This window comes from Fukomys damarensis, unplaced genomic scaffold, assembly GCF_012274545.1.
Source record: "Fukomys damarensis isolate Sample0158 unplaced genomic scaffold, DMR_v1.0_HiC HiC_scaffold_37, whole genome shotgun sequence".
NCBI classification, from domain to species: domain Eukaryota; kingdom Metazoa; phylum Chordata; class Mammalia; order Rodentia; family Bathyergidae; genus Fukomys; species Fukomys damarensis.
Window position 1 is genome coordinate 33151710 of NW_022900949.1, and position 12909 is coordinate 33164618.

The 12909-nt window shown below is 50.9% G+C and overlaps 1 protein-coding gene across 1 annotated transcript in view; it reads left to right on the forward strand.

The window, feature by feature from the left end:
* The window catches only part of Podxl2 (podocalyxin like 2), a 31257-nt gene extending 18354 nt beyond the window's left edge, over positions 1–12903 (forward strand). Inside the window, exons 4-7 of the mRNA XM_010617221.2 lie at positions 10033–10189; positions 10463–10524; positions 12066–12245; positions 12669–12903. Of these exons, the coding sequence (XP_010615523.1) occupies positions 10033–10189; positions 10463–10524; positions 12066–12245; positions 12669–12881 (612 nt within the window). The 3' untranslated portion in view covers positions 12882–12903. The remainder of the gene's footprint in view (positions 1–10032; positions 10190–10462; positions 10525–12065; positions 12246–12668) is intronic.
* Positions 12904–12909: the final 6 nt, after the last annotated feature.

Sequence of the window (12909 nt, forward strand, 5' to 3'; positions counted from 1 at the left end):
GGGGGGGGGGGAGCAGGTGGCCCGGGGCAGGCGCTGGGAACACAGCAGGGTGCAGGGGACGGCTCAGTCCTTACTGCTCCATGTCGACCTAACCCAGAACAGGCCCCATGATCAAAAATGAAAAGCATTTTTCATATTTTAAAATTGGTAAGGGCTCTTTTATGTTCACCTCCGTCCTCTGTCTAATTTAGAAGAATCATTTTGTTTCTGTGTACAGAATCTTATCAGGCTGGCGTTATTGGAATCCTTGATTTTGTGGTTTTTGAGACAGGGTCTCATCCCATTTCCCAGTCTGATTCCCATCACCTGGGCTCAGGTGATCCTCTCTCTTCACCCTCCAGAGTAGCCGGGGCCACAGGCACGTGTTGTCATGCCCAAGAAAATCTTTATAAAAGCTAATTTTCTACCTATATGAGTTACTTTCCCCATTGGTTTGCTTCGGCCAGCTTTTTATTTATTTATTATTTAAAAAAAATTTTTTTTTGTGGTACCAGGGATTGAACTTAGGACCTTGCACTTGCAGAGGAGGCGGTGGAAACACTGAGCTAAATCCCTGGGCCTCAGCTGGCATTTTATATACAGGCTGTCTTGCGAGTCTGCTAGCGTTGGCTTCTAGCTCTCTGAGAGCTGGTTAAAGAGGTTTCTCGTGCTGTGGTAGAAGCCCAGGGCCAGCACTTGCCAGGCCAGTGCTCTACTGCTGAGCTCTGCTCCAAGCCCTTACTTTAAGCCTTGAGACAGAGTCTCACTAGATTGGCAAACCTGGTTTGGAATTTGGGCTCCGCCTGGCCTCGGCCTCCCGAGTTGCTGGGAGGGTGGGTTGTCAGTGTCCGGGGAGCCAGGCTGGGGCAGTGTCCAGAGAATCTCTGGATTCTAAGCACGCTTGCATAAATAGTGATACTCATTCACTGCCCCACTGCACCACACGCATGTGCATAAACACACACTTAAGAGGTCAAAAAGTGAAAAAAAAGCAGACAGATTTCTGTCTTGTACCAAAGAGGATGCAGGTCAGGCATACAGCATGGGGAGAGGAGCTTGGGACCCAGCTGTTTCTTCAGCAGACTCCTCACCAGTTCCTATGTTTAGCAACATTTTGTCCGGTGCTGATTATTGTGGGGTTTCGGGGGTGTGGGTCAGCAGGGACCCAATTGCATCTTGGACTGGTGGAATCAACAAGTTTCAAGTTCCTGTTGTGCCCTCTGCAACAGGGAGTTGTTTGGCCTCCTCACTCCTTTGCCTTTATCTTTGTGGTCTTGGAGGTCAAACGCTTTACTCTCACTTGGTGAGTTCAAGGAGAAGGAAAGCATGTGTGTGTTTGATCCAAACGTGACCCAGGTGAGTTGGGTGTGGTGGAGCACGTGTAGTCAGTCCAGCACTCCAGAGGCTGAGGCAGGAGGATCAGCATGAGTTTGAAGCCAGCCTGGGCTACGCAGTGAGACCCTGTCTAAAAACAATGAAGACAGCAAAAATTAGGCCTCCTACATCATTACGAACGAAGGGATTTTAACATAACTGATGGGTTACTATTCCTACTAATGCTCAAATACCTCATCTTTGGCCAAGGACAGTGTCCTTGTTTTGGCCTCTGCCTCCTTTTTTGGTTGGTTTTGCTTTGTTTTTTTGAGACAAGGTCTCAGTATGTAGTTTAGGCTGTCTTTGAACTTAGTAGGTAGTCCAGGCTGGCTTCAAACTCAGGTGATCCGCCTGCCTCAGCCTCCTGAGTGCTTGGATTACAAATATGTACCACCATGCGCGGCTTCTGCGTGCTTCAGCCCAACCTGTTAGTGTCTGATGGCCTCTTTATTTTCTGGCATAATAAGATAACTCACTCTGTGTTCACCCCACCCCGCCAGGCTGGAATCATTTCTACAAGGAGCCCTTATTCCTGTTACTGAGAAAGTAGTTAGGGCCCACAACATAGGCACTTGGAACTCTTAAATCTTTGGCATACATACTTGTACTTTTGTTTTTTGTTTGAGACAAAGTCTCTCTATGTAATTCAGACTGGCCTTAAACTCACGAAGTAGCCCAGGCTGCCCTCAAGCTTGTAACCCTCCTGCCTCAGCCTCCCGAGTGCTAGGATTACAGGTGTGTGCCATCATGCCTGACTACTTGCACATTTGTGGTGTGCATACTTAAAAAAGCCTGACATTAGTATCTCTCTCTTCTTTAAAATGTTAAAATGCTTCTACTGTGTTGTCCTTGTTTTCACCTTCTGTGTTATTTGCATTTAATATGTGACATCCGTTCAGTTCTCATCATTTTGGGGGTTTCCTTTAATACAGCCAAAAACAAAATTTACTATCTATCCATTTGCAAATTTAAGTTCATCAGTGTATATGTATTCACATTGTTATGAAACAGATTCCTGGAACTTTCTCACTTTTGGAAACTGAAACTCTGACTGGTTAACAACTTCCTGTTTCCTCCTCCCCTCCCCCACCCCCTGGCAACCACCCTTCTGTTTTCCATCAAATACCTCAGGGGAGTCTGACCCTGCAGGGTTTATCTTTGAAGTCCAGTCCTTTTCCACTCAGCATCCCCGTGGTAGCAGGTGTTGGAATTTTTCTTTTGCAAGTCTGAAACTGTTCTGTGTATGGCCAGAACGTGTTTGTCTATCCGTTCCTCTGATGTGGATTCGTGAGTTGCTCCCGTTTTTGGCACGAAGAATACTGCTGTGAACATGGTATGCAGACACCTCTCAGTATCCTGTTTTTTGCTTCTCTGGGTGGGATTTTCCCACCATATAGACATTCTATTTCTGTTCCTTTTTTTTTCTTCCATATTTGAGATATGGAAGATTTGAGATTTGGTTATGTTGAGGATCTGTGCAGACATTTCACTTTATATACAATTCTTAACACGCATACCAAAAATCTAAAACACCATGTATTGTTTCGTTTTCAGTTATTCCAGTGACTTTCCAGCTTCAAGTGTGGAGGCAAATTTCATAAGAGAATTAAGTCCCTGTATCTTCAAATGCTGAAAAAGTATTACTTAAATTCCACTGATTTACAATTTCATATCATATACACTACATACTAAAATTTTTGATCTTTCACAGCACATTAATAAAATTAGGCAAACTGGACTAGCACGACCAAAAAACATGTTACAGAGTTCACACAGTTCTGACAGGGCACCAATCAGGAAACAATTAGAAATGAAGAAATAATTCTACTGGGCCGGGATTTAGCTCAGTGGTGCCAGTGCCTGCCTCACAAGGACTGGAGTCAGAAAACAATTCTAAAAACATCATGGGAATAGAAGTCATTTGAAATATCTAAGACATTAAGTACATGGCTGTGACTCCAAATTTCCATTTAGTATGCTTTATATTGCAGGATATAAAACTAACCCCTACCCATGGAACGTTGAGCTGACACCCAGGACAGTCAGAAGTCTGCCATAATTCAATATCCCACTGTTTTCTGGTTGTACCAGAAATAAACAACCAACAAATGATTACACCTCTAAAAAAAAAAATTATGCTTTAAAAATGATGAAGTGGGATTCCCTCCTTTTAAAATGTTTCTAGAGCCACTGAAAAACTTGCATTAACAAAATAGTAGTTAAAAATGTTCCTCTGGATTGTACAAGAAGGGAGACAGTGACCACTGATAAGATATGGTGTGTGATTAATCAGACTTGGCTTTATCTTTTTTGTTTCATCAGAGGCTGCATTCTCCTTGTTTTTTAGCTTCACCATTTTTCATAGGTAAATCTTCCTTAGTTTCTTTGCTTTTTGTTTTGGTTTTTTGAGACAGGGTCTCACTATGTAGTTGAGACTGACCTGGAACTCACTTTGTGGCCCAGGCTGGTCTTGAACTCACAGCGATCCTCTTGCCTCAGCCTCCTGAGTGCTGGGATTACAGGCATGTGCCACCACGCCCGGCCTTGCTTAGTTTCTTGATTAGGCACTTTGGCCTGTTTTCCCTTTGCTCCCCCTTTTCCCTTTTGCTTGCACTTTTTTGTCTGAAGATTTATCCTTCCCCACTGTCCTTTTTGGCTTCCTCTCCACGTTTGCAGGAGGAGGTCCAGCCAACCACCTCGCCAAGCTGACCTTGCTCTTGGGCATCTTGGCATCAGTGGTGCGGGGGTGGGGGTAGTTTGTGCAGAAGCTGCAGGCTGCAGAGCTACGCTGCTTGGTCACTGCCGCTCCTCCCACTGCCAGAGTAGCTGGGACCCATGGCAGGGGCAGTGGGAGAACTGGATCTTTTTCTGTTTCTTTGAGGACGCTCCATGCTGTTTTCCACACTGGCTGCCCCATCTTCCATTTTCCTCAGCACAGCACTAGGGTCACAGTCTCCCTGCGTCTTCACTGTGCTGACAGTGTGTGGCTGTCTCCTGGGGTTTTGCTTGAAAATGCCTCGCATTTTCCTGATACTGAATGGTGTTGGGCACCAGTCACTATTATCGGCGCTGTTCCACTCTTATCAATATACTTGTTTGTTTCGTTGCAGCAAGACCTTCACATAACTCTGCTTCTTCTTCTGGTTGAGCTTCCTGCCTTCTGCAATAGTATTAGTCAGCTTCCTGGCGGTGTGACAAAATACCTGAGACAACAGCTTGCCAGGAGGAAGTTTGCTCTGGCTCAGTGGCTTCAGAACCTGGTCATACCTGGTTGGCTGGGTGCATTGCTTTGGGAGCTGTGGCGAAGCACCTGACCGTAGTGTGGAGCAGGAGCAGAGGACGCCATCCCAACATGGGAGCAGAGAGAGAGAGAGAGAGAGAGAGAGAGAGAGAGAGAGAGAGGAGAGGAAAGGCTGGAGCCCGATCTCTGAATGATAAACCCCAGTGACATAGCTTCTTTCTACCAGCCCCTCTAAGGTTCCCTTACTTCCCAGTAGCGCCCCAGGCTGGCCACGCAGTTTTTTATTTATTTAGGTTTTGGTACCAGGGATCAAACTCGGGTCCTTGCACTTGTGAGGCAGGCGGTGGAACCACGGAGCTAAATCCCGGGCCTGGGCCACGCAGTTTTTAGCACATGGCCTTCAGGGGACATCGAAAATCCACACCATCAGATGCTGTCCCAACCCTCAAAGTGTCATGTCATTCTCGCAGTGCCTAATGCATTCAGTCCAGTTCCGGCATTGCTGAGCAGTTTAAGTCCAAAGTCTTCTCAGAGGCGAAAGGCACACTCATCTGGAAGTCCCTGTAAAAGTCAGAAAGCTCTGTACTGCTGCTAGCATGTGATGGTAGAGTAGGAACATCCCCATTTCAGAAGAGAGGATGAGCAAAACAGCAAGGTCAGCCCAGGATTTAGCTCAGTGGCACCGATCCTGCCTCTCAAGCACAAGGCCCTGAGTTTGATCCCCAGGGCCAAGAAAACCAAAAAACAAACAAACAAACAAACAAAAAAGCAAGGCGGAGCCAGACCAAAGCAAGACCAATGCCCAGCAGGGCAAACTAAATCCTGCAGTTGTGTCCAGCATTTGGTGCACATGGTCCTCATGAGGTGGGGTGGGAGTCCTCAAGGTTTTGGGCAGCCCTACATCCCACCCCTACATCCTCAATGGCTGAATCCCACACAGCACACTCTCGGGCTGGCTGTGTACACTCTTGGTTTACATGATCTTTATCTTCCTGGGGTCTCCATTGTAGCTTCAGCTTCACTCTCCCGGCCTCACATATTGTCCTCTCAGGGGCCATTTCCTGGGACTCTGACACTGCCACACTGTCCTCCCAGGGCTTCCCCTGAAAGCTAATTGGATGCCTCTGTGACCCAACAACATTTGCATTCTGCAGGCCTATAATACCTGCACCATGAACATGACACAAGATCTACTGCCAGCAGAGGCAATCACTGGGCCCCCTGGGCCTTGGCAGCTGTGGTCTCAAAGAGCCTGGACAGTTGAACACAGGGAAATGAATTGGCCAACAATTCCCAAGCTGCTCTATGTGATGATAAGTGAGGTCTTGCTGATTCCTGAGATGCCCTCAAGCCATCTTTCCTTTGTCCTGGTGCAAAGTGCTTGGTTCCTTTTTTTAATGGCACCAATCTCCATACCCTCTTTGGTCCAACTCCCCCCAACTTTGGCCAACTTTAAGTGCCCTCCTTTTCTGACCAAACTGCAGGATTTTCCAAATCTTTTTGTTCTACTAAATTTTGATTCACATAAATGGCTAAAAGCAGCCAGCCGTATTTATGCCAAGGTCTGAATACCATGTAGAATTTTGCTCCAACATTCCCACCCGAAAGCTCATCAGCATAGACTTTACTATCTGCATTCCCATCTGCATTCTGGTCTTCTGAGCACCCCACAGAATTACCCACTGAGCTCCTTTCACAGCACTCCCGGCTTAGTCTAGCTCACTCCTCAAGCTTTCCTAAACATTTTTCATAACCCAGTTCCAAAGACTGCTGAACCACATTGTTGAGTATAGTCACAGCAACAGTCATACTTCTTAGTACGCTTTTTCTTTTGTTACCAGGGATTGAACTTGGGACCTTACACTTACAAGACAGGTAGCAAAACCACTGAGCTCAATCCCCGGCCCTCAGTATCCATTTTGTATGTTGGTCAACTTCCCATTACTGTGACAAAATGTCTGAGATAAATGACTTATAAGAAGAAAAAAAATTGTTCTGGGTCCTAGTTTCAGAGGTCAGTGCTTTGAGGGCCATAGCCAGGCCTGCTCATCATGCTGGGTGTGGTGGTAGAGGAGGCTGTTCACCTTACAGCAGCCAGAAAGCAGAGAGAGAACCAAGCTGGGACCTTAATATCCCCTTCAGGGGTCATCCAGTGACATGAATTCCTCCCAGTAGGTTCTACATCTTAAAGGTTCTGCCAGCTCTCCATACACCCTGGGTGGGGCTAAGCCTTTAGCTCATGGCCTCTGAGGGACACTTAAGATGCAGACTCTTAACACTGTCCTTTAGTAGCTCTTTCTGTAAAGATATCTCCGCCTTTATGTAAAAATATCTTTAATTTTCTTACATTCCTTTCGTAAATGTGTTTTGATATAATTTCAAATTTATAGAAAGAATAGTACAAATTCCACATTGCACTTCAGCCTGATTTACCAGACTTTTTCCAAACCAACTGGGGGAAAGCTGAAGGTATTGTTCCCTTTTGGCCCAGCCTAAATACATTAGCTCAGAAAAAGAATATTCTTTAGGTAACCACAATACAGTGATCAAAATCAGGGATTAACATTGGTGCAAACTTTTGATTTGATCTACCCACTTCATTATTTGAGGTTTTGCCAGTGTTTTCTCCCATTAGTGGTTCAGGATATCCCTGAAGACCATGCCTGCATTTAGCTCTCATGTTTTCCTTAAGTCTGTGAAGTTCCCAGCCTTTCTTTATGTTTGATGATCTTGATCTTTTTTTAATTTAATTTAATTTTTTTTTGTACCAGGGATTGAACACAGGTCCTTGAACTTTCAAGGTAGGCTGCAGAACCACTGAGCTAAATCCCTGGCTGATGATCTTGATATATTTGAAAAGAACAGAAATAATGTGTGGAAAAAATGGGAGGTTATGCAGGGGCTGTATCTTCAGAAAAAGAAAGAACTGGGCCAGAGATATAGCTCAGCTACACAGCACCTGCCTAGTAAGCAGAAGGCCCTGAGTTCTATTCCAGATACCTTAAAAAAAAATAACAGAAGGAGGCAGAGCTGTCAACAGTGTTTTAAGGAAAGCTTTAGAAGCTAGAACTGTGGCACAAGGATTTGATCCTCAAACTCTGCAAATGCAATGCAGACGTGCCAACTTCCATTTTACCTGAGATCACAGGAAACCAAAAGAGGCTCTGGAGAATTCAGAAGAGGAAGCAGGAAGATAGAGTGGGGGCATTCAGAGCTATGACCTGGGAACTCCGGAGGCAAAAGAGAACCCTCACTCTGAGATGCAGGGACCTGAGCCTTTGCCCAGCACCACGGATGTAGTCATGGAATGAAGAGGAGAACACGGGCGTTGGTGGTCTCTAGAGAAACCCTGGTCACCCAGACAAGGCGCAGAAGCAAAGCCGGCCCAGGCCTGGAACTGAGCATTCGTGCAGGGGGCTCTGGTTGCTTTTTATGAGGAAAGGTGTTTAGAAACCAAGATCCAGTGCAGGAGTGCTCATGGCCTGGATAGCCGTGCTCTGCACTTGATGGTGTGAGGTATGAGTTGAGGCCTGTTTTTGCTTTTCCAGCAGTCCCAGCACCTGTGAATGAGTATTTTTCTTGCTTACCTTTCCTTGCCTTCCCACGAGGGGGTTGAACCCAGCGGCTTCACACTGTAATACACCCTCAGCCCTTTTTTTATTGTTCATTTTTGTTTTGAGACGGTGTCTTACTAATTCACTAAGTTGCCAAGTCTAGGCCTGAATGTGTGGTCTTCCTGCTTCAGTCTCTCAAAGTGCTGGGATTACAGGTGTGCACCACCACACCTGGCTTAAGCTACAGCCCCAGGTACTTTTCTTTTAATCTTCCCAGTAGGACCAGGGTGTTGGGACCATTGCCCCCATTTTTAGATGGGGAAACTGAGACTCGGAGAGATGTACTTTGCTGACAGTCAGAGTTGATAAATGGCAGAACCAGGATTGGAACTGACTTTACTAGATTTCAAAGCTAGGGCTCCTTCCTCTTGCCACAGACACAGTTTTCCTGTCTAACAGGTGGTGTGATGTCTATTCTCATAGGACCCCATAGTGTGAGGTGGGCAGAACCTCCGCCCAGGGAGATGTGGAACCTGTGTAGGGGTGAAGAGAGCCCTTCGGCAGGATGGGGGCACTAGAACCCAGTTCTGGCACCCTGGCCTGGGGTGGGTGTGGCCAGCCCCATCCCCGGGGAAAGCAGGAACCTGGCAAGAGTAACTGGCTGCAGAGTAACTGCCCCTTGGGCCCCACGTTAAAACTGCATTGAGCTGGAGGCCAGTGAATGTCAAGGCTTGAGCTCGTGCCTGCACTCACTATGGTAACCAGAAACACAGGTCCAGCACCTCAGTCAGCCCTACCAGCCTTTGGGTTGGCACGACAATGAGGAGCCACTCATTGGCCTGGGCTGCAGCAGCAAAGAGGCTGGGAGTGGCAGGAAACCCAGGGCCATGGCCTGGTGAGATGCCCACGCCTCCTGGAAGCCCTGGCTCTCAGCCCCAGTGCAGCACCTGCGGGTGAGCTAAGCAGCTGGGGTCCGGGAGCCTGTGCGTGTGGACAGGCGGAAGCGCTGTGGAGGGGAGTTGGATGGGCAGCAGCTGCAGCACCAAGGAGGGCTGCTTCCCAGAGGGATGCAGGAGGGACAGATGGGAGCTGTGCTGTGGGCAAGAGGCTGAGTGCTAGTTCCTGCCACTCCTCGAGGACCTGTCCTGGGCCAGGTTCCGTTTGTGTTTTAATTGTGTAATTATGGGTGCACATGGGAAGAAAAGTTAAGTGGTCCAGGTGAGTGTGAGACCGGAAAGAAGTCTCTTGCCTCTCATGCTCCAGGCCTGGACCCCTTCCTGGGGTTGCACTGGCCACACCAGGCTGTGTCTGTGGTGCCAGGGAACTGTGCCTGCACCCACCAACTCCCCACGCTCCAGTGCTGTCTGCACATGTGTGTGGTCCCCTTTCCTGTGCTTACATTTTTTTTTTTTTTTTTTTTTTTTTAGGTCTCACTATGTAGTAGAAACTGACCTGGAACTCACTATGTAGCCCAGGCTGGTCTCGAACTCACAGGGATCCTCCTGCCTCAGCCTCCTGAGTGCTGGGATTACAGGCGTGCGCCACCATGCCCGGCTACTTGTGCTTATCCTGTGCCACGTTTCATGCTGGGAACAAGGTGATGGCCACAAACCCATGTCCTCGACTCGTCACCACTGTGCATGGGTGTGTTTGTCTCCTTGCTCAGTGGTGTCTCTTGGCTGGCCCCATGCCTTCCTCAAGTCAGAGGCTGAGCAAGGAGTGGGCAGCAGGGTGTATCTTGGGGTTCCCACAGTGGCAACCTCGCAACCCCTCACTGGTCCACAGAGCTCCTCTGCATAGCCAAGGATCCTTTGGCCGCCAGGCAAGGGAAGAGCAGCCCAGGTGGGAGCGGAGGGGTCCAGAGCCACTGTCCCTGCCTTGCAGGAGGTGTTTCGGCAGCACAGGGGGCTGCGGCTCCTGGCCTTGGTGGAGGAGGTGCTGCCCCGCCACCGCCGTGGCCACCGTGGGGACTGGCACATATCCCTGAGCAAGCCCAGCGAGAAGGAACAGCACCTCCTGATGACACTGGTGGGCGAGCAGGGTGAGCAGGGGCGCAGAGGGGCCCCTCCGGCTGACCTGAGGAGGTCCTGGTGGTGGTGGGGTGGACCTGGAGCAGGATTGGACAGTGGGCACATGGGTAAGGAAGCTCAGAGGTGGCCACAAGTGTCACAGATGTCGGAGATGGGCTGGGGGCCCATGTTCCCTGAGGACCTCTGTGTCATCAGAGCAAGAAGGTGGGTGGGTGGGGCTTGGAGACCCATGGAGACCCCAAGCAGGGCCATGACTGTGCTGATGCCCATGTCTCTGTCCTCAGGGGTGGTGCCCACCCAAGATGTCCTTTCCATGCTGGGTGACATCCGAAGGAGTCTGGAGGAGGTGAGAATGGGGGACTGGGGGAACCTGGGAACACGTTGCGCCTCGGAACTTGTGCTCTGGGTGGCTGTCTCAGGCCTTGTGGGGGAGATGGGGCAGGGACACTCACCATGCAGTGCTTGCATAGGCGGGGGTGGAGGTGCTGTGGGCAATGGTGGGGGAAGCCATCAGGACAGGAGGCCTACGGGAGAAACACCACGAAGGTTACAGGAACCACAGTGCCCACAAGGTCCCACTGAGACATCAGGTGAGCACCCCAAAAGGCAGTGGCCAGCGTCGTTGGTGGGGCCCTCAGCAGGGTGAGCAGCTAGGGCACAGACTGGGAAATGGGGAGGCCTGGGTGGAGAAGCTGGCAGCACACGGGCTGGGGCGGGACAGGCTGCCCCACGCTGCCTGCGCTCCGAGGGAACAGCCACTGTGTCCACAAACTACCCGTCACCCCAGTGGGCCACAGTGACCTGTCATCACTCTTCTAAACCTTTCAGCTGTGCAGTGTTTGACTCCAGGCCACTGCCTTGGCTGTCACAGGGATAGGAGCAGGGAGGCCAGGCTCACAGGGCCTCACTTCATCCGTCCTCTGTGGTCTCACCTTCTGAGTTCTCCTGTGTCCCCACTCATTTGGAGCTGGAACGCACAGGGGTGACTGGCTCATAGGCACTGGTGGGAACTGGGGGGCGGTGTGCACAGGCCTGCCTGCCTTTTGCCCTCCCTTCCGGGCACTCAGTCCAGACTGACCCGACAGAGGTCACGTTGGGTTTCTGGAAGTGCAACATGGATGATTTAGCAAAGGCACTAGGGATGACTTTAGCAAAAAGAAAAACAGACTTGCTAACTTCAGAAACCAGAGAAAAGTGCTGGACATGAGCGGTAGTCAAGGAAGGCATGGCTTTATAGGCACCTGGGTAGCCCAGGCCTCTGCATCAGGGCCTCCTGCTGCCCTAGCCAGGTTCTGAGCTGCCTCGAGCTCTGTCCAGCCAGGGGTTGCTGCAGCCCTCAGGAGACACCAGGCCTAGCTAGTGCAGGGGCGAGACAGTGCTGGACGGCCACAGGGCATCAGTAGCACTCGAGGCACAGGGGGTTGCTGGGCGGCCAGGGTGGTGCATCCTAGCTCCATTTAGGCTGTGTAAGCTGTGCGGCACATGGTGGCCCTGGCAATGCTGGAACCCCCAGCCCATCCCAGGGGGTGGGAGCTAAGCCTCAGGCCTGACTCAGGGGAGGCATAGGGCTCACAGCTGCCCTCATGTCTCTCTTAACTGGTGGGGACAGGCGGGGGTCTGCATCGAGGTGGAGAGTGACTAGCAGCAGGGGACCGTTTCCACGGAGGCGAGAGCCACAGCTAGGTGCTCTGCAGAGGCCACAGTGGGGATGTGAGGGCCTGGGAAGGTGGCCATGGGGTAAAGCTTGGAGGCATCCCTGGGTGGACAAGTCAGAGACAGGGTAGACAGCAAGCTTCGGGGAGCACAGGTCCCAGCCCCAAGAGCAGCAGCAGCCACCTCTGAGCACCTGAGGAGCCCACCACTGAGGGCTGGCCCCTCCCACCCTAGATTGGCATCCAGAACTATTCCACCACCAGCAGTTGTCAGGCGAGGGCCACCCAGGTGCGCAGCGACTACGGGACACTCTTTGTGGTGCTGTTGATCATTGGCGTCATCTGCTTCATCATCATTGTGCTGGGCCTGCTCTACAACTGCTGGCAGCGCCGGTTGCCCAAGCTCAAGCACGTGGTGAGCCTGGGGCAGGGCTGGGGCTGGAGAGGAGGCCTTCGGGGGAGCAGAGGTCCTGGGCACACAGGGATGGGCTGATCCTGCTGCTGGCCCCGAGGGTGCTGGAGATACAGAGTGAGGGGCTACTGGCTACACCCATGGGGAGCTAGAGAGGCCCCTCAGGAAGAGGGGGCAGTGCTGCCACACCCTAGCCCAGCCCTGGAGTCCATACTGTGGGGATCAGGGGCCAGTGGGAGGGACCAGACGTCTGGGAGGACACAGGGACTTCTTTGTGCAAAGGATCATTAAGCAGTCACTCTGCGGACCTTGCATCTGGTGCCTTTGGGGACCCTGGATTGGGCTTTCCTGTGCCTGCAGCTGCTCTGGTTGGGGCACAGGATCCAGCCCCCCAACTGCAGCCCCGTGCTCGTCCTGTCCCCACAGTCGCACGGTGAGGAGCTGCGCTTTGTGGAGAACGGCTGCCACGACAACCCCACGCTGGACGTGGCCAGCGACAGCCAGTCGGAGATGCAGGAAAAGCAGTCAAGCCTGAATGGCGGGGGCGCGCTCAACGGCCCAAGCAGCTGGAGCGCGCTCATGGGGGGCAAGCGCGACCCAGAGGACTCAGACGTGTTCGAGGAGGACACACACCTGTGACGCTCGGGACACGGGCGCTGCGCCAGCC